General features: G+C 44.1%; 1 protein-coding gene across 3 annotated transcripts in view; it reads left to right on the top strand.

Annotated features, from left to right (window-relative positions):
* Positions 1-22,258, top strand: part of CSE1L (chromosome segregation 1 like) — a 116,251-nt gene that overhangs the window by 77,312 nt on the left and 16,681 nt on the right. For all 3 annotated transcript variants that reach the window (XM_075176422.1, XM_075176423.1, XM_075176424.1), the window contains 6 exons: positions 5,707-5,846; positions 9,620-9,723; positions 9,981-10,078; positions 10,157-10,307; positions 10,814-11,022; positions 19,489-19,586. In XM_075176422.1, coding sequence (XP_075032523.1) covers positions 5,707-5,846; positions 9,620-9,723; positions 9,981-10,078; positions 10,157-10,307; positions 10,814-11,022; positions 19,489-19,586 — 800 coding nt within the window. The remainder of the gene's footprint in view (positions 1-5,706; positions 5,847-9,619; positions 9,724-9,980; positions 10,079-10,156; positions 10,308-10,813; positions 11,023-19,488; positions 19,587-22,258) is intronic.

Here is a 22,258-nt window from a genome sequence, read left to right as displayed (position 1 = left end):
ATTTATAGGTGATCCGGCCACAGGGCTGTAGGAGGCACAATGGGCCCTCCTGGTTGGATCTCTTACTAGAGAAATCCATTAGTATACGTAGGGGCTATACGATGGTGTAAGCCCCTGCTATGCACTAGAATAGTGGAGGGGGCTGTCCTGCTGGAGGGTTACCAATCCAGTGCTGGGCCCTGGGGGGAGCTGCTTCTTCCCTCTCCCTGCACTTTCTCCCTAGTGGCCTCTGACTCCTCGTGTGCAAACACCAGAATAGGCGACCATTTTGAGCTCCAGGTTCTCCCTTCTCTGTTCCTTGTCTTGTTGGGGAAACGGGTTGTGGGGTGGTTTTTTCTCAGTGGTTTGTTTCATAGACTGTTAGAGGTCTTTAGGTGTGTAGCGGGCTCACTTTCTGTGCTTTGATTGTGTGTGGTTTGTCTTTTTCACTGTATTTATTTTCAATTCATTGTTTTGCCCCATATGCTTGTAACATGTCAGTTAGGGGGAGATCTTTGAGGTTTATTGCTGGGTCTTCTGTGATGAAATTCAGCTGTGCCATCTGATTTCACTTTGCCATCTGGATGGTTAGGCACGGATGCTGTGTGTGCAGCCTGTAAGCCTAGGGATCGCATGCTGTGTGGCCCGGGAGTCCTGATTTTGTCTCTGTAGTGCCTGCCTGGGCTCTGTCACTGGCCAATACTGTGGCTGAGTCTGCCCAATTGGTGCGGTCTCAGTGGATGGTCTTTTTCTAAATCCCCATGCCTCTGTAGTGAGCGGAGTGGATTCTGTTCCTGGTTCATTAAGCAATAGTCTGGCTGGACATGTGTTTGTGGATTCTGAAAAACTGGCCTGGGTTGGTGGTTTTGCAACCTCTGGTCAGGGATTGGTTTCCGTTTCTTCCTCCTTTATAGAGGGTGTTGCAGTCCTCTACGACACCCTCCTGTAGTCGCAGACGGGTGGCGGTTCCCCTACAGGGAAATGAGTCAGAATTTGACTGTTCTTTCCAGGAGGGAGGGCAGAGTGGTTATTTAATCGGACCTGGAGAACTCCTCTTTTGTAGAAAGTTCCTCCCGAAAATTCTGGGTGTGGAGGATTTGATGAGTGCTTTTGTGCAGGTACTGGAGATTTCTAAGGCGGTAGTACCTGAGACTGCGGAGCCTTCTCTCTTTACACGGAGGGCAAAGACTCCTTTTGTCTTTAGCCTCCTCTTCCTAGCTGGGTGAGCCTTGGTCTATTCCTGATCATAAGTTCCAGGTGTCACTTCAGTTGCAGCCTTATCCCTTTCCCCCTGAGGTTCTCACAAAATGGGAGGTGCCTCCATGAGTGTACGCTCCAGTTGCAAATCTGACCAAAGTCACTAACTTCCCTCTTCCCAACGCATCAACTCTTATGGACAGCACAGACCGTAATGTTGAGGGCATCATTAAGTCCATCTTCTTGGGTGGCGGGTGCATCTTTGTGGACAATTTGGCATTGGTGGGTTTAACAAAGCAAATTTAGTACACTAGGGTTTAACAAAGCTGTAGAATGCTGGTCAGAACAGCTGTCTGAGCGTTTGTTGGCTGGGAGACAGTCTTCTGAACTGTTTCCTTTGGTAGAACAAATTCAGTGCGTTATGGATTTCTTAGGAGAGGCGGCCATGAACGCGTGACTGATTGGGGCATGGATCTCAGCTTCTTTGGTCTTTGCTTGTAGGACTCTGTCTTAAGTCCTGGGTGGTTGATGTAGAGTCTAAAAAGGCTTTTGAAGTAATTCCCTTTTAACTAATCTGGGGGACACTACTACTATGGGTTGTATGACGGGAGCATGAAGTTGACACTTAACTAGTTAATTGTTTAATGTAACTTGCTTACAGAACTCCTCCCCTGTGCAACTCCCTGTTGCTCCTTAGTGTTTTTTAAAGTGCCCAAGGAGTTGGGCTTATTGTGTGCTTCTCTGCAGTTACATTGCTTGCCGATTTTTTTATTTTTTATTTTATTATTTTGAAAACTAATAGGTATCTGCGCTGCTTTGCAGCGCATGTACTTCCTGGATCTGTGATGGAAATTACTTCCATCACCAGAACCCAGTTCACTCCTTGAAGCTGCTCTGCTAGTGTGTGTGACAGTGCTTGGTAAAATACCGCTGTCACTTGTCACCGCGATGCATGTCTGGCGTATTGAGAAATTGGATACAATTACAATAAAAGAACAGAGAATTCAGATAACATAGGCTGTTTGCAGGCTTAATAACGTAAGCCCCCAAAATGGCTGTTATGCACAGGAGACCTATGGATCTCTGCCAAACCACCAGGGGAGTGGAGCAGCCCATGTAGTGTGTATCGTGATATTTACAGCTATGTTTATGATCTATTGTTAAATAGGAGACTTCATTTGCACTGTGATGTGCTAGAACTCCATAACTGGATCGTGATATTAACAATTGCGCCTTTGGAGGTTATATACTCGTGACCTTTTGCTTGATAATCCGCTCCTCCTCAATACTAGTATATTCAATTACAGCTTATTATTTGTACCTATGACGAATACTAAGATTATATGTGGTGCTTTTTTTCTTCCAGCTCGTTACACTTATTAATGATTTGTTTGAATTTCTTAAATTAAACTAGCTATTATTAGTCATTCCAGTGCTGCTACCTGTTAATTCCTCCTCACGTTTGCAGTTCAGTTGGATCATTACCAATTCCAGGCACTTCCTTTTGGGCTGGCCACGGCTTTATGAGTCTTCACTAAGATCATGGCAGCGCTATTGCGGTCCTTGGAATTTACGACCACCCTTACCTGGACGATTTTCTAAAGTTGGGAGTCCCTGGTTCTACTCCTGTCCCATATCCAGGTAACAACCCTGACACTATAGTCCCACTGTTGGATCATCAACTTGTCGAAGTCGACTCCTACCCAACAGTTGATCTTTGGTACTTCAATTCGACACCCAACAATAGCGGGTTATTTTGCCTCCAGACAAAATTTGGGTTTTACAGACGAGAAGATCTCTGTTAACTGTTAAACAGACCTCTGTACACTTCTGCATGAGGGTTCTGGGCAAGATGGTATCGCCTTTTGAGGCAGACCAGTTTGCTCAGTTTCATGCACGGGAGTTCCAGTTGAAAAAAGATTCAGGTGGCATCTGTTCCACTTCGAAAGGAGTTTCAAGTGTTACGTTTTTCTCCATCTGCACCTTCTTTGGTAGCTGCAGAAAAACAGTCTCTGCAAGGGTCGTCCATTCTCAATATGGAATTAGACATGGATTACAATGGATGCCAGCCTTCGTGGGTTGGGGTGTTGTTTGTCTTTGTCCGGTTTCAGGGTCTTTGGATGAATCCAAATGTCCAATCACTGGTTTGAAACTGCAAGCACTGTTCAGTGCTCTGATCAGCGCGCAACATTTGCTGTAGGAAAATGGCAGTGAAGATACAATCTGACAATGTCACTGCGGTGCCATACCAGGGCAGCACCAAGAGTCCTTTAGCTATGCGAGAGACGCACCAAATCTTTTGTTCTGACAAATCTCACGTTCAACCTGTCATTTCAATTTTCATCCCAAGGATAGAAAATTGGAAAGCCAATTTTTCACAGCAGACAGACTACATCCCGGCGAATGGTCTCACCATCTGGAGGTGTTTCGCCAGTTGGTAGACAGGTGCAGTGCAGTAAACCGAACGCCAAAATGATGACGTCTTGGTTGATCCACAAAGTCCAGCAATTCGGCTTTCTGGCCAGAGATCCTCTGGCTGTCTCAGTAGACGCCATATCCTTTCTTTGACAGTTCTGCTTAGTTTACATATTCCCACCGGTAGCCATCCTTCCAAGGGATTTAAAAAGGTAAATAAAGAGAAGAGGGTGTTCTGACCATTCTGGTGGCCCCAGATTGGCCTTGGAGGGTTTGGTACACAGATGTTCTCTCCATGGAGGTCTGTTCTGGCGTCTGTCGCAATGACCAGACCTGTTAGGACGTCTGACTTTAACAGCGTGACTTTTGAAGCCATGATCCTTTGAGCTAAGGGTTTGTCTGAACGCGTCATGCAAGCCATGCTTCGGCTTGCAAACCGGGTCTGGCTAAAATATATTGTTGTGTTTGGAGGGACATATATTACCTTGTGGGGGAAAAAAAGGGTATCCTACCTTTTTTCAGATGTCCATGTTGCTTATGTTCTTGCAGGATGTGATGGATGCTGGTTTGCACCTTTGTTCTCTTAAGGGTCAGGTGTCTGCTCTTTCATTCTTCTTTCAGAGAACACTTGCTCTCATGCTTGATGTTCAAACTTTCATTCATGGGATACTTCATGTACAGATTCTATGTTTTTCGGGTAGCTCCTTGGGATTTAAACTTTTTGTGTTGAATGCTTTACAGCATTCCCCATTTGAACCCTTGGACACAGTGGATTTAAAGTTTTTGACTTTGGAAACTAGTTTTTCTCTTGGCCATCATGTCCGCTAGAAGAGTTTTGCAGCGTTGCCATGCAAGTTTCCTCCTCTTATTTTTCATGAGGATAGGGTAGTTCTATGAACTAAATCTTCACTGATTCCTAAAGAGGTGTCCAGATTCCACATAAATCAGGATATTTTCATCCCTGCTCTGACCAAATGTGTCTTTAGGAGGACTAAGTTTGTCTTCGTTTGTAGTCAGTGCTTTGCCGTACCTATTTGCGTAGAACTTTGTTATGTGGGTATGACAGAATCTTTTGGTCCTCTATGATGCACAGGAAAGGCTGACCAGCTGTAATCCATCAGTCTTTTAGTGGGGCTGAACAGCCTATGCCAGATAATCTTCGGTATCCCTCCATGAGGTCGATGAGTACTTCAGCACGTCATAGTGCCTCGGCTGAGCAGCTGTGTCGCGCGGCTACCTGTTCCACCATTCACAACTTTACTCTGTTTTGCAGGTTTAATATGTTTTCATTAGGGAATGCAAGCTTTGGGATGTCACTGGTGTCCCCCAATAGGAGGATAGAGAAAATAGTATTTTTTACGCTCTTAAAATCCATTTCTCTTATTGCATTGGGGAAGGGGGAGACACGGACGCCCACCCTTGATGCTCTGGTTTCTCCTTTTGCATGACACATTGTCTCTCCAAGAAAATGACCTGAAATGTTAATAACTTTGTGTGTTTAATCTCCAGTACTGACTATATCCTGTAACAAAATTTAAAAAGTGAGACAGTTCAAGGGCTATTCTCAAAGACAAAATTACAAATAGTGTTCCAAATAAATCATTGCAAACACTGTCCTGTGACAAAATATAATGATAAAAAATACTTACATTTTCTCTGTATCTAGGTCTTCTTAATTTCATATCTTCAAAATTAGTCATGTGAACGAAAAAAATCCAAAATAGTGTAATACAGTCAATGTGAACATATTCCTACACCAAACAATTATTGTGTGTGCAAAACAATTCAGTATATAAAAGTGATATTCTTCACTTTTTTTGCCAATTACAGATGACTCCTTATTACATCTGGTCCCCTATTAGTTAAGATGTCCATTTTAATGGATAGAAGCATAGAAAAAGGAGAAGGGGATCTTGTGTGATACCATTTAAAATTATGCTTTAATCACTAAGAAATAGGTTACACTCACATTTTATATCCTGTAACAGATAATAGTGTTGCATGTTTTATTTCCCTTTATTTGGTGATGTTGTGCAGCCAAATTGTGTCCACTATTAAGCATGAAAACATTGTTCTTTTTTTCTCTAGTAGTTATATTATTATTTTTTTTATTAGGTTTCTAAAGAGCAGTTGTTGGCGACGATTCCTCTCCTGATCACTCACCTGCAGGCGGAGAGTATTGTGGTTCACACGTACGCAGCGCACGCACTTGAGAGGTTATTCACTATGAGAGGCGGATCATCCAACACCACCCTGTAAGTGTCTGTTCCTTGACATTATCTATTCTCTCCTGTGACATCTGTATAGACCTCTATGGAAATTGTTTGTCTGGTCCCTTTGTAGCTAAAAAGAGGTTAATAGATCAGTTGCCAGTATGCCTGCTTAGGAGTGGGAGGAAGGACTCTAGAATAATGTCTAAAAACATGGGGGGTTCCCAAGACCCTACTCTTTAGGCACAAAGTTAAAATAATGAAATGACTGGAAATAATAAATAAAATAAATAATGACTGGAAACATTGGTGGGGTAACTCTCAGACCCTCAACCTTTAGGCAGGACGCTAGAAGAAAGGCTGGAAAGAAGACCTGAATATTCCTCAGTTTTTCATTGCTTTTTCTGCTGGTCTTCCCCAGTGTCTACACTGTTGCTGTTCTGCTTGAGAACAGTCAGGAGAGCCTGAAACGGCTGTTATATTTAATGGATAATTTAGTGCCACAATTCCATTTCTATTTCTGCCCTCAAGGCATGATGCTACCTCTATACACATTGTTTTCATGTCAACATTTATTTGGTCTACTTTGTTTGTCCCTGTTTTCTGTTTTTCCTGTTTTTCCTACTGTTCAGCGTACGTGTAGCACTGTGGTGCCTTACAAAGCTAGAAATATATATATGTATGTATGTATGTACTTTGTGTCACTGAACAGATCCTTCAATCTGTCTCTGTACTTGACACAAATTCTTCTCCCTCTGGGCATTGCAGTGGCATTTGTGTCTTGCACGCAGGAGGCTTAGCACAGAGAGAAGTGCTGGATGAGCCCAATTTTGGGATATCCTTTAAATCTCCCCTTATCCCTGCTGCTGGGGACGATTATTTCTTAAGTTAATCCTCCATTGCAGCATCCCCTTCCTGTTTAGGCTTCAGTTTAAGTTTAGTGCTCTGGTGTATCTATAGGGTTCTTTGGGCATGCTAGGCATCCCCTTTTACCCTTTTTTATCTGTGGCTTCAAGAGTGGGGGACTGGTGGTGCCCCCTCTCTCTCTCATCACTGGACACCTCTAGGGTCAGGCAACAGGCGGTAAGAGTACCTTTCTTCGTGTTATTGCTCCCAAACTCAAGATGTCCAGGTTTTGGTTCTTTCGATCATATGCGAGGTCGCAAGATCAGTGCTCAAGAGGTCAGTCGTTCACCCCCAAGAGTGGTTTACAGCGTGGACTTCGGGACTTCTCTGCTTAGTGTCCAGCTGCTGAATCAGCAGACAAGCTGTCGATGTGACTGAATTCTGGCCCCCAAAGATGTGCCATGGTGGGAGCCCATCTCGTCCTATTCAGTTATCCTTGGTTTCAGTCTACCACAGATGCTTGTGTATAGGGAGTAATGGACTGGGTGTACATGATAAATCTCTACTGGTATCCACCCAGATGGTTAATTTTCCTGCATGTCTGGTAAAGTGACCTGATTTCTCCCTGATAAGCTTTTCTGTTTCTGGAATCTGAAAAAGTTTTGGGGTTTTGTTCCAACCTGTTTTTTGTTCCAAAACAGACATTTTGTTCAGACCACTTCTGACTCTCTAAAACCTTTGGAAACCCAGGTCAGGGCGCTCAGATTAAAGATGATAATAGGGGAAGCTCATGCTGGCTGTAGACATCAAGGATGCCTATCTGCATGTTCCTAACTGGGAGGGTCATCAGTCCTTTCTCAGGTTTTCTGTTCAGTCGGACCATTACTAGTTCCAGGCACTTCCTTTTGGTCTGTATACGGGTCTTCACCAAGATCATGGTGGTCGTGGCTGTGCTGTTGAGGTCAAAGAGGGTTATGATTATCCCTTACCTGGACAGTGTTCTTCAAACGTCGGGGTCCCTGGAGGTACTTCTGTCCCATATTCACATGACGACCCAGACTCTGGAGTCCCACAGTTGGATCCTCAACCTCAAGAAGTTCAAGTTGACTCCGAATCAATGGATGATCTTTTTGGGACTTCTATTCGACACCCAAAAACAGTGGATGTTCTTGCCTCCAGACAAGATTCTGGCCTTGCAGCATATTGTAAGATCTTTGTTGAATGTCAAACAGACCTCTTTACCCTTTTGCTTAAAGGTTGTGGGCAAGATGGTATCGACGTTCAAGGCAGTGCAGTTTGCTCAATTTCATGCACAGGAGTTCCAGCTGGAACTCTGTCAAAGTGGAATCGGTCCCATCTGAACCTTTTCCAGTCAGATGTTCCGTCTTTCACTTCGAGTGCGGCAGTCGCTCCTTTGGTGGCTGCAGAAGAACAATCTCTGCAGGAGTTGCCCAATCTCGATCTAAGATTGGACTTTGGTTACAACAGATTTCAGTCTTCAGGGTTAGGGTACCGTCTATCTTCACACCCCGGTTACAGGGTCTTTGGACTCAATGTATTGGAACTGCGAGCGGAGAACGTTATCTGCAAGGAAGGGCGGTGAAGGTACAGTCAAACAATACCACGGCAGTGGAAGAGAGCAATCATCCGGGTCGCACAGAATCCTTTAGCTATGCTAGAGATGAACAGGATCTTTCATTGGGCCAAAACCTGGTTCGGCTTAATCAAGGCAATTTTTATCACTGGGGTAGAAAATTGGTAGGTGGACTATTTGAGCAGGCAGACTGCTAAGTCAAGGACTGTCTTGTCTTATCTCTGTTTGCAACGTCTGGATTTAATGGTGTAGCTGTTGAAGCCATGATCTAATAGCTTGCCTGAACGCGTAGTGCAAACCGTGCTTCGGGCTCGCAAACTGGCTTTAGCCAAAATACATCGTCGTGTCTGGAGAATATATATTGCCTGGTCTGAAAAGAAGGGATATCCTTCCTCTTCTTTTCGATTGTCCTGGTTGCTTATGTTCTTGCAGGACAGGCTTAATCTCACTCCATGAGAGCAGTGGCTGCTTCTCTGAGTATGTAGGGCTCAGTCCTCAGCTGTGAATCTCTGCAAAGCAGTATGGTGGTCATCTATTTGCACATTCACCAAGCATTATATGCTGAATGTGACAACTTGTGACGTCCAGTTTGGGAGAAGAATTCTTCAGGCAGTCCTTCAATAAAGGTTTCAAATATGTATTACAAGTGTTATGTTTCTTGAGCCCACACTTGAATACATCCTATTGTGTAGATTGCCAAGCAGGATTGAAGAGGAAATAAGCTAATTATATCGACAGATGAGTCCTTTTCCTCTAAACACTCCATGGTAGTCTATTTCCTTCCATTTTGCTATGTTTTTCAGCGTTTGTTTGCAAAGTCTTTCAATAACACAAGGGAAGAGTTAGAAGGGAGGTAACCCATTGTGCAGGCAGGCTGCCATTGAGTATTTTGTGAAAAATTAACTATGTGAAAATATTCTTATTTTCCTTTGAGTTAGTGCCATTGGATACCTAAATGTTGCTTTCTGCCTACTGCAGTTGGAGGTGTTATACTGCTGCGTGCTGAGTAGGCGAAAGCATGGGTGTGTTGTGTGCGATATTGTCACGCCCATATTAATCCGGATACAGTCCTTTTTTATTTAACCTGGTCTGTTTCCTCTAACATAGGAAAATGAGCATTATTTCCTCTTGTGGCAGAAACCCTGATTCAAGGGTCCCCTGAAGTAGAGCTCATGGTTTGAAAATACTTCCATAAGTTGCACAATACTCTTTTTGTGGGGTTTACCTTCCTCATTGTCTAGAACCTTATTTTATCAGCATCATGTTCCCAAAATTCCAGGGTTCAGTCTAATATCTGAGTTGTGTATGACTAGACATGTTCTTCACTATCCATGTATAGTTAATAGTGTGATGTTTAGTAACGTTTGTTTATCCTCAGCATCACAGTAGCTGACATGTTACCATACGTGGAAGTTCTCCTGTCCAACTTGTTTAAAGCGCTATCATTACCTGGCTCCTCTGAAAATGAATACATCATGAAAGGTAAGTTGGGAAGGGGGCATTTATAGATAACATTATATGAATTCAGTTCCATATTTGTCACACCTATGAGAAGCACTTTTTTGAATCTAGTTTCCAAACTACATGTAGATCTGGATATTTTTTCCAGTTTATTTTCTCTTGGGTATCAAATCTAATGATTAGTTTTCTATTTAGATATGTCTGAACAGCAGTCGAGCACAGTGCGTTCATTGTATGGATTGTCTGATTATTATTATTTTTTTTTTTTTTTAACACAGCAATCATGAGGAGCTTCTCACTGCTCCAGGAGGCCATCATCCCATATATTCCTTCAGTCATCACTCAACTGACGCAAAAGTTGCTTGCTGTCAGCAAAGTAAGTCTCTGCATCCCATCCATCTTACAATAACTGAGAAATTAATTGTAGCTAATGAGGTTTATTTCTGTTCTATAGAATCCAAGCAAACCCCATTTCAACCATTATTTGTTTGAGTCTATTTGCCTGTCAATACGGATCACATGCCGAGCTAACCCAGCTGCTGTTGGTAGTTTTGAAGAGGCACTTTTCCTGGTGTTTACAGAGATACTCCAAAATGATGTGCAAGGTTGGTTGTTGGCAATCTCTCCGTACTCCTGAAAGACCCTGCTGTAGTCACCTTGTCCGTTAGCTGCTTACCTTTTATCCAGTTAATGGAGTGTTAAACTTGGCCATCGGTTCTATATTTAAAGCAGTGAGTGGTACACAGCCTTTTTAATGTTGTGGGGGTTTTCGTTTTGTTTTTTAAACTTTGCTGAACCCCAAAAACATATTATTGCATATCTGACAACCAGAGGACCCCCAAAACACATTCTTGGTCCCCAGAGCACAGGTTGCAAATATATGGGAAGGGGGACCCTGACACCTCACGGTGGTTCATTTATTTAATAAGTCAATAGCCGCTCACATGTCAATGAGCGGGGGATAAATTTCCCTTTGTCAGATGTGGTCAGTACATGTTAAGTCATCCTGCCCACATTTATTTACAGGGTCATGACAGTCTTTGCTAATCCTCTCCAAAAAAATGTCTGTCATTGAGGAATTTCATGCACAGCTGTGTTTTGTCTTTTATAGAGTTTATGCCGTATGTGTTTCAAGTAATGTCTTTGCTCCTGGAGATGCACAAAGATGACATCCCCACCTCCTACATGGTTCTGTTCCCCCACCTTCTTCAACCGGTTCTGTGGGAGAGAACAGGGAACATTCCTCCTCTAGTGAGACTCTTACAAGCCTACTTGGAGAGAGGAGCTAGGACAATAGCAACCAGCGCCACAGATAAAATCGTAAGTTCATGTCTGACTGAGTCTGTTATGTAGCACAGTATCTGTAAGAGAATGTAATTTCACTTTCATCCGGTCTGGGGGACACTGCTTACCATGGGTTGTGGAGGGGAGCTTGGGAGTTGGCACCTAACTAGTTAAACTTTAGTACTGCTGGCAGACCCCTCCCCTCTACAATCCCCCTGCCTCTTCCTGTCCAGTTTTTTTTAGGTGCCCTGGAGTTGGGGCAGTGTTTTAGTACTTAGTGTAAATTTTAATGTATTTTCTTTTATTTGTATTTTCAATTTTTTCTTTTCAGCAGTGGCAGTGCTGGAGTGTGTTCTACTATAGATAACACACTCACAGCAGGGCAGCGCAGGCATTCCCCTGCCGGATGAGAGCCAGCGGCTATCGCTGGCAGAGACTGGAGAGATGGAAGATGTGTGCCTGATTGAAGAGTGACAAGCGGTCTCACGGACCGCTGTCAGTCCTCCAGCCTCCCCGATAACCGGCGCTGCCATTACAGGCAGAGAGTGCCGGTTATCGGCAACTGACAGATGCCGGCGGCCATTTTAGTTTTTACAGTCGGCGCTATGGAGAAGGAGGAAAGGGGGCTATAACACGATTCCCCCCTCATACATAGGAGGGGGGTGTTGGGTATCTTTCGCTGCGTAAACCTCTGTCCTAGAGGTCTCCACTACTCTGCCACGCTTCAAGCCGCTAAAGGCAGACATGTTTCTTTTATTTTTTGGGATAGCTGCAGAGACAGCAGTTACTGAAGGGGGGGGGGGAGCTAAAGCATAGAGTTGCCCCTCCTTCCAGAGAGAGATGGTCTTTCCCAGCCTTCTGGCGCCAAGAGAAGCCTGGGAAGAGTGAACAGAACTGAGGGAGCAGGCACAGGACAAACTGCTGTTGGACTTCTCCCCTTTTGTGGCCTATGGGCTAAGTATCACCTTTAATTGAACACTTATCTAATGCTTTAATAACTGGGCTAGTAGGATTTACATTATAGTCTCCTACTGGCTTATATAATTGGTGGTGTTTAACTATTACAAGTACAACTTTTATATAAAGATCAGTTGATTACTTGTTTTTTATCTCTGTTCTTCTACATATATCTACATACATACCCAGCAGGTTTCAGCCCCACCGATGGAGGAACCGGCCTGGGTAGCCTCCCTGACAGTCGGTTTCCTCCTTAGCTCAGATGGTTTTTCAATCAAATCAGTTGCTAACTACTGTAGCAACGTCGGTGGCTAATAATGCTAATCCACAGTCACACCTCCCAGCTTCCTCAGGTTCGAGTGGATCGGGTTTGCCGGGAGCTTCCTCATTACAGCCTGACCCAGCCCCTGGTTTTACAGAACCGGCATGGTCTACAGCTTTTTTAAAGGGTTTGAACAAGCTTAACCAGTTGCTTGATTCCTCTAATACCCCGCCTGCTAAAAGAAAGAGACCTAGATCAGTAAATCCCCTTATGGTCCTATCAAACTCTGAAGAAGGCTCTGAGGAAGAGGGGGAAATTTATTCGGATCCTGACCAATTACACCTATTGGAACAGGAAGACAATCCAAAAAGCCAATTTGTTAATGATTTGGTTTTAGCGGTTAGACAGGCGTTGGACCTCCCAGAGCCGGAGGATCTTACCCCCAGAGACAGAAGTCTTTTTAAGAAGGATAAGAGAAAGGCCAGCCATTTTCCCCCTTCTGTTGAGCTTAGGGTTATTGCTGAAGGGGCATGGAAGCAGCCTGAAAGAAGGTTTTCTATTCCTAGGAGATTCTCCTCCCTATATCTATTACAGGAGGAAGAGGTGGTTCGCTGGGAGACTATTCCCAAGGTGGATATCCCTATTGTCCCTTCCGGACGCCAATGACCGCAAGGTTGAATCCCAGCTTAAATCCATTTTTGCGGCTGCGGGTTCTTCTTTCAGACCTACAATTGCCTCAGCTTGGGTGGCTAGAGCCATGGAAGCATGGGCAGACCAGCTGGCAGTGGCCTTACAGGACTCTGAACTTCTTCCCCTAGCCTTGCATTTGAAGGAGGCTTCGGGGTACCTTTATGAGGCAGCCCAGAACTCAGCGGCGGTTTCCTCTTCCATTCAGGCGGCCTCTATTTCAGCAAGAAGGACGCTATGGCTGAAATCCTGGGAAGGTGATGCGGAATCAAAAAGGTCCGTTGAAACTATTCCGTTTTCTGCAGCAGGTTTGTTTGGCCCGGAATTAGATACCCTTATTTCACAGGCAACGGGAGGCAAAAGCACTTCCTTGCCAGTATATTCTTACAAAAGCCGCAACCCACGGGGCAGCTCTTTCCGTCAGCCCTTTCGGGGGATCTCCTCTCATAGGGGACAGTCCTTTAGAGGCAGACAATCTAATTCTCGAGGCTCCTCCACTAGGGGGAGATCCTCGTTTGCATCTAATCGCCAGGCCTCCAAGACCCAGGAGAAGCCTGCGTCCTGACGACCACCCTGTACCACAGGGGGCCCCAGTGGGGGGGATGTCTGTCTCTGTTTTGGGAACAGTGGGCAGCGTCTTCCCAAGATCCTTGGATCCGGGGAATTATTTCAAAAGGGTACAGGATAGACCTGTTGGGCCCGGCTCCACAGCGTTGCTTCCAGACCCCGCTACCCCGGGATCCATTAAGAAGACAGGCTATACAGGATTGTGTTGCTTCTCTTCTACTTCAAAAGGTCATCTGCAGAGTTCCAGATTGCCAGAAAGGTCGGGGTTTCTATTCCAACCTATTCCTAGTCTAGAAGCCGGATGGCTCCTTTCTTCCCATCCTAAACTTAAAGTGCCTCAATGTTCACTTAAGGGTGGACAGATTTCGGATGGAATCTCTGAGGTCAGTGATAAACGGCCTAGAGAAGGACCAGTATATGGCGTCCATAGATATAAAGGACGCATACCTCCACGTTCCCATTTGGATCCACCATCAGTCCCTTCTCAGATTCTCGGTGGGATCATTCCACTACCAGTTTCGGGCCCTCCCCTTCGGCCTCTCATCTGCGCCAAGGGTCTTCACAAAAATTATGTCAATAATGGCAGCATGTCTTCACCTGCAGGGAGTTCAGGTCGTTCCTTATTTGGACGACCTACTCATCAAGGCTTCCTCAGAGAATTGCCTTCTTCATCATTTATCCCTCACCCGGGCGGTTCTCGATGGCCACGGTTGGCTGATACATTCAAAGAAATCCCAGATTGTTCCGTGTCAGCGCATGGTTTTCCTGGGACTCATCATGGACACCAGCAAACAAAGAGTCTTTCTCCCAGTAGAGAAGATCAGCTCTATTCAGACTGTAACTACTCAGGTTTTGTCTTCCCCCAAGCCCCTCAATGCATTTATGCATGAGGCTACTCGGAAAGATGGTGGCCTCCTTCGAGACCATTCCCTTCGGTCGAGCCCATTCTCGATGTTTCCAGTGGGATCTATTGTCGAAGTGGTCAGGATCACACCTACACCTGGAGCTTCAGAAAATCTCCCTATCTCCGAGGGCGAGAGAATCTCTTCAGTGGTGGCTGGTTCAGGATCACCTGAAAGTGGGCAGATCCTTCGCTCCATGGTCGTGGATCATAACCACGACGGACGCCAGCCTGAAAGGTTGGGGGGCGGTAATCCTGCACCTCCGACTCCAGGGACGTTGGTCGGTTCAGCAATCAGCTCTATCAATAAATGTATTAGAATTGAAGGCCATTCTCTTGGCCCTCAGGGGAGCACAGTCCCTTCTGGGCCACCCGGTCAGAATTCAGTCCGACAATGCCACGGCCGTGGCATATGTCAACAGGCAGCGAGGAACCAGGAGTGCAGCTGCCATGGATATTGCAACTCAAATATTGGTTTGGGCAGAGCTATATGTTCCGGCAATATCTGCAGTTTTCATTCCAGGTATAGAAACCTGGGAGGCGGACTATCTCAGTCGAATCCAGATGACGCCGGGGGAGTGGTCACTCCACCCGGAAGTCTTTCAGTCTCTCGTTCGGAAGTGGGGTCTTCCGGACATAGATCTCATGGCCTCCAGGCACAACAGGAAAGTTCCAAGGTTTTGCGCAAGGGCAAGAGATCCCCTAGCGGTGGCAGTGGATGTCATGGGAGTTCAGGATGGGATACCTGTTTCCTCCAATTCCCATGCTTCCTCGCGTCCTCAAACGAGTAAGGCAGGGCGGTCTGCCAGTAATACTAGTAGCTCCCTCTTGGCCGCGCTGAGTGTGGTACGCAGACATATTGTCTATGGCGGAAGGACCAGGGGTTCACCTTACTCATCGAGACGACCTTCTTCTGCAGGGTCCATTCCAGCACCAGAGATTACCTCAGCTCAGTTTAAAGCCAGCCTCTGGAGGTCTAGAGGTTTTTCTTCCAGTGTAGTTAACACTATGATGTTAGCTAGGAAACCTGTTTCATCTAGCATCTATCGCAGGATTTGGAAGGCCTACATTAGGTGGTGTGAAAACAGGACATGCAATTCGTCCGCTTTTCGTATTCCTCGCTTGTTAGCTTTTCTTCAGGAGGGCCTGGAAGCAGGTCTCAGATTAGGTTCCCTAAAGGTGCAGGTATCGGCACTTTCAGTATTTTTTCATATGAAATTAGCTGATTTGCCAGATATTAGAACTTTTCTTCAGGGAGTCTTGCACATACAGCCTCCTTATGTACCTCCTACAGCTCCATGGGATCTCAACATGGTACTGGATATGCTCAAGGGGCCTCCATTTGAGCCTTTGAGCGAGGCAGATTTAAAGTGGTTGACCTGGAAGGTCCTCTTTCTTTTGGCGATCGCATTAGCTTGTAAGGTTTCTGAATTAGGAGCCTTGTCCTGTCGAGAACCTTATTTGGTTTTCCACGAGGACAGAGCGGTGTTAAGGACCCTTCCTTCTTTTGTCCCTAAAGTAGTGTCAGCTTTCCATCTTAACCAGGAAATTGTAGTTCCGGTTTTCTCATCTTCTCATTCAGATAATCATTCTATGGATAAGTTAGATGTTGTTAGGGCTCTCCGCATATATGTTAAAAGAACTTCCCAGATTAACATAGTAACATAGTTGATGAGGTTGAAAAAAGACACCAGTCCATCAAGTTCAACCTATTTTGGATCTCCTGCGATCCTGCACTTATATTTGAAATTAATCCAGAGTAAGCAACCGCCAATCTGTTTCAATTTTGAAAATCCCCCCAGACTCAATATTGCAATCCAATTTTTACCCTATATCCACTACTATCCTTTATTTTAAATTAACGGTCGTATCCCTGGATACACCTTTCCGCTAAAAATTTGTCTAACCCTTTCTTAAACATATCTATTGAATCTGCCATCACAACCTTCCCTGGCAATGAATTCCATATCTTGACTGCACTTACTGTAAAGAACCCCTTCCTTTGCTGGTTGTGAAATTTCCTCTCCTCTAACCTTAGAGGATGACCACGTGTCCTGTGTATGGTCCTTGGGGTAAAAAGTTCCCATGAAAGCTCTCCGTATTGACCCCTAATGTATTTGTACATAGTAATCATATATCCCCTTAGACGCCTCTTTTCTAAAGTAAACATGCCTAAACTGGCTAACCTTTCCTCATAACTTAATGACTCCATACCCTTTATCAATTTTGTCGCCCTTCTCTGAACCCTTTCTAGTTCCAAATTATCTTTTTTATAGAGTGGTGCCCAGAACTGTACTGCATATTCAAGATGAGGTCTTACCAACGATTTATACAGTGGCAAAACTACACTGTCTTCCCTTGCATCTATGCCCCTTTTTATGCATGCCAATACTTTGTTTGCCCTTGCAGCTGCTGCTGCTTGACATTGAGCACTATTGCTAAGTCTACTGTCTACGAGCACTCCCAAATCCTTTTCCATTATAGATTCTCCTAAATTAATTCCATTTAATTTATAGATTGCGTTCTTGTTTTTTAACCCTGAATGCATTACCTTACATTTATCTGTGTTAAACCTCATATTCCATTTAGCTGCCCAATCCTCCAGTTTATTTAAGTCCCTCTGTAGAGAAGCTACATCTTGCTCTGATTTTATTACCTTACAGAGTTTAGTGTCATCTGCAAAAATAGAAACTTTACTCTCTAAACCATCACCAAGGTCATTAATAAATATATTAAAAAGGAGTGGTCCCAGCACGGAACCTTGAGGTACTCCACTTAAGACTTTTGACCAATTAGAAAATGTTCCATTTATCACAACTCTCTGTTCCCTATTCTCTAACCAGTTTTCGATCCAAGTACAAATTTTGATTCCTAGACACAATTCCCTTATTTTGTAAACCAACCTCTTGTGTGGCACTGTATCAAAGGCCTTTGCAAAATCTAAGTAGACCACATCTACTGTCCTGCCCTGGTCTAAGTTCCCACTAACTTCCTCGTAGAAACTAATTAGATTAGTTTGACATGACCTATCCCTCACAAATCCATGTTGATTCCCACTAATAATTTTATTGCGTACCAAGTAATCCTGAATACTGTCCCTTAAAATACCTTCCAGTAGTTTCCCCACTATTGATGTCAGGCTTACAGGTCTATAATTCTCTGGTTGTGATCTCGTCCCCTTTTTAAACAACGGCACCACATCTGCTATTCGCCAATCCCTTGGTACTGAGCCTGATGAGATTGAATCTCTGAAAATTAAGAATAGCGGTCTAGCTATTTCCGAGTTTAACTCCATAAGGACCCTTGGGTGTATGCCATCTTGACCTGGAGCTTTATTTATCTTAATATTCTTCAGTCGCCTTTGGACTTCTTCCTCTGACAACCAAGTATTAATTAATGGTATGGTTTAATTTCCATTTTTATGTATTACTCCTGCCATTTGTTCCTCTCTGGTAAATACTGAAGAAAAGAACGTGTTTAATACCTCTGCTTTTTCCTTAGTATCATTTATCAATTCACCCATCTCACTTCTTAGGGGTCCTATATTATCTTTTTTTAATCCTTTTGCCATTTATATACTTAAAAAACTTTTTGGGGTTTGTCTTACTTTCTTTTGCAACGTGCCTTTCATTTTCTAATTTAGACAATCTAATTTCCTTTTTGCATGTTTTATTACATTCCTTGTACCTATGGAAGGACTCCTCTGACCCTTCAGACTTAAACAATTTAAATGCCCGCTTCTTCCTTTGCATTTCTTCCCTTACCTTTTATAGTAACATAAAATAGACGTACTGACTCTCTGTTTGTCCTTTATGACGCTAATAAGAGAGCCTGGCCAGCCTCAAAACAATCCATCGCAAGATGGATTACGTCTACCATCAGACATGCATATATAAAGGCTAACCGTCCTGTGCCGGAAAGACTTACAGCCCATTCCACCAAATCGGTAGGGGCTCAGTGGGCAGCAAGGAATGGAGCTTCTGCAGACCAGCTTTGCAGGGCAGCCACCTGGTCCTCTGTCCACACCTTTACAAAATTTTATCAGTTTAATGTTTTTGCATCAGATGATGCAGATTTCGCTCGTAGTGCTTTACGAGCGGGATTTTCAGAGTAGTCCCACCCTTAGGGGGCTGCTTTAGAACGTCCCCATGGTAAGCAGTGTCCCCCAGACCGGATGAAAGAGAAAAGAGGACTTATGTACTTACGTTAAATCCGTTTCTCTGATTCCGTCTGGGGGACACTGCGATCCCTCCCTTCTGTGTGCTCTTGTTTGACTGCCCTTTTTATCCTTGGGCTTTTTAAAACTAACTGGACAGGAAGAGGCAGGGGGATTGTAGAGGGGAGGGGTCTGCCAGCAGTACTAAAGTTTAACTAGTTAGGTGCCAACTCCCAAGCTCCCCTCCACAACCCATGGTAAACAGTGTCCCCCAGACGGAATCAGAGAAACGGATTTAACGTAAGTACATAATTCCTCTTTTTTTTACCACATTGGGAAATTATTTTTTCAACGGTGAATGTTCCTCATGTTAGCATTTAAAATGTACAGTAGATTAAAATATTGTATCTACTTGTGTAGCATATTAATAGGAATGTCTCCTAACCCAGCATGGCTTTACTACATCCACTATTCTTTGCTGAGTGTAGAGAATAAACATTTTTTGTGATTAAACCTAAACTCATATTTCTTAATGTATGATTTGCCGATCCATTTCCTTTACTATACACTAACTCCACAATAATACAGTTGTTTTTAAACATGCCTACTGGCCAACAAGAGTATCCCACAGACTAGTATTAAGTCTTCTGCTCTGACTCATAAAGTGGCCATGACTGACTGGCTTGATACACTTAAAAAACAAAAACCTGATACGGCTAAATCTTGCTGATCGAGAAAAGCTGAGGGAAGAGAAAACGTTTGACCCCTGATGATCCATCTCCATCCCTCAAGCCTCCGCAAGTCATAGGAAAAGTAACATAGCTGGGGTGGGTGTGAAAACATTGGCTGCAATTTGTCTTTCTATCCAGTAATGGTATGCATGTAGGAGCTTAAATATCTATTTGAACTTTACCTTTATTTAGATGTGATTACACTGAACATGTGCTCATAGACTGGCTTCCTTTGTTTTAGCCTGGCCTTCTAGGTGTCTTTCAGAAGCTCATTGCGTCTAAAGCGAACGACCATCAGGGGTTCTATCTACTGAACAGCATTATCGAGCACTTGCCAGTGTAAGTAAAAACTCACACCTCATGGGATATATAACCGTGTGTACTGGAACAGCCTAAGGCAGAGTTACAGAAAATCTGGACTTGCTGTATTATATAGGTTCCTCGTTTGTGGCTTCCGATGTACAGCCATTACCTTTTAATCTTTTACATTATGCAGAGTTGTTTGTGTAGATAATGAAATAGAAAATGACATCTGTGAATTAAATTAAACCTCTTAGTACAATTTAAAACATGATGAAATGGCTGCTTCTTTGGATCCTTGACAGGAAGATCATGCTCCATGTTGAGGTGTTGTGCAAATTTGTATTTGGGTTTCCTCTTACCATTTGCATCTTGCCATTGCTGACCACTATTAGTGGTACTAGACCAGTAGTCACACACTGTCATCTGCACACTTCCGCAGTGCCTCCTTTTGTTTTAAGTTAGTTACTGCCACCATCAGGCAGTTTCACTGGCACCTGGAATGCTTGTTTATGTGTGGTGTATTTTGCTGCTGCTGTATCTCTTTGCTGGTGGCTCTTCCTGAATTTTCCTGACTACTTACAATCAGAAGTACTGGGTATCAGGTAGAGCCTTAACTCGAAACCTTAGAATCAACACAGGACAGCCCAGGGATGGACGAGTGATGCTGTAATCTGTAGGTCACCAATATGCTGCAGGTATAGAAGTCTTGCAGGAATGGATCAAGATCTTTTAAGAATAGTCCTGTTTATTACACAGAGGTGGCTCTTAGAAGAGCTGTTACATATAATACCCACTTTAAGGTAGAAAATGATAAACACCTTATGTGGGGCGGTTTTGACCAATATTTACAGTTTACACACAATCCAACCCCTTTAACAGGTTTGCTTGCCTGCATGTGAATCAGCTTGGATCATGTTTTCACTTTGAACATTGTACTGAATGGAAAGGGTTTCTTCCCCACTGTCCACACATTGACAGAGTGAGAGGGTGCTCAGCCCTCTCTACACCTGGCTCCACTAAGTCTGACTGAATGATTTTATATTTAAATCTCCTGCCCAAAGACCAGACTAGATTACCTTCAGAGCGATTGAGACCAGGCCCCAAGACAACTTGAAGCTTTCAAATTGTGGCGTTTTGCCTACTAGATTCATATAAATCCAGGAGGTGCAATTAGAGGTACCTCTCGTGTCTGTACTCTGTGTGCTATCCACTGGGGATGAGGCATCCTCATGCGCTACTATGCCCCTGATCTCATAAATAGAGCAGTGGAACAACTGTTCTACCTTGTTTGTTGTTTTTTTTTCCCCTGCCATTCGTTACATTTTTACTAGTGGTCAACCTAGTCAGACTGGAAGAAAGTTATACTTAGCTGTTCAGTGTCATGGAGGGCAGGTTGGAATGTGTGTGTGGAGTTAAATTGACTGTGTATTTCAAGAGTGCTGTAAAAACTTTTAAGAGCTGTTGGTGGTAGGTAAGTCCAGGAGAATATATTATTGTTAAAAAACTATATTTCCTTTCCCTACTCCATGGCAGCCCTTACAATGGTTTAATGCCCTCATCAGTTAGTGTAGACAGGTAACATTTTGCCCCCACAGGGCCCTATATAAGGCAGCTCCTTCTTTTCCTCAGTGTGGTCTTTCCTGTCTCAGCATGTGTAGGGCAGAGTAGGGTAGTGTAGTTTTTTATTTTCGAGAGGGCTTACCTAAAGGAGGTTTTCTGGCTTTCCTCTAAGCTGGATGTTTGTATATGCAGTACCAGCGGGGCAAGTGCCGGGGCGAGGCTCTTCTCACCATGTCTTTGGGCTATCTGAAACTTCCAGCGGGCGTGCACACTTGGAGGACGCGCACGCTCAGCTGTCAAGAAGCAGACAGGTGAGACAATTACTCTGCTGAGTACTCACTCTGATGATGTCAAGGCAGGCACCTTGTTTAAGCAGCTGAAGCCCATTATATGAGGCTCATTGTTTTACTGTAGGTGATTGTGTGCTGCAGGATCTAGCAGTTATTAGACACAGTGCACTATGGACCAGGAGCCCGCCCCAAAAAAGCTGAAGGACACCCCAAGGTAAGCCCTTAAAATGGGGTTTTTGTGTACTTTTAGGATAGGTTACTTAGTGCCTTTTTTCTTTTGTTTACAGTACCTCTGTAGAGCTTGTGCAGAGAAAAAGAAAATGTAAAGTGAAAAATCGTGTGTGTGCAGCTTGTGAAGGCCGATTTCCAAAAGATTGTACGTATCCGTTGTGTGTCATGCACCCCTGAAACGGTAGAAGAGCTTGGCCCCCCTGAACAATTCAAACAGTTCTTTTCATGGATGGTTAAAGCGATGCAGAATTTTCAGGCCCCTGAACAGGAAACAGAGGGACAGGATTTCTATAGGAGAAGATATGGTGGAAGTAAAGCCAGGGCCATCCTCTGAAACATTCAGTTCCCCTCAGGAGTGGGATTCGGAGTCAGATAGTGAGTCTGAGGTGAAAGAGGATCCCAGACTGTTTAATTTGGATACTGTGAATGTTATACTCAAGCATATTAACAAGTCTCTAGGCATTGAGGAACTGACAGTTCTGGTCAAACCTCAGGATGCATTGCTTTCAGAGGGTTCCATACCCATAAGGTGGTAAAAGACTTGATAGCTAAGGAATGGCAAGCCTTAGACAAAAGTCACCCTAACATGGGAAGACTAAATCGCATGTACCCTTTTCAGGAAACGGT

The sequence above is a fragment of the Mixophyes fleayi genome, chromosome 6, assembly GCF_038048845.1.
Source record: "Mixophyes fleayi isolate aMixFle1 chromosome 6, aMixFle1.hap1, whole genome shotgun sequence".
Taxonomy (NCBI): domain Eukaryota; kingdom Metazoa; phylum Chordata; class Amphibia; order Anura; family Limnodynastidae; genus Mixophyes; species Mixophyes fleayi.
This window is presented reverse-complemented; position numbering and strand designations above follow the sequence as displayed.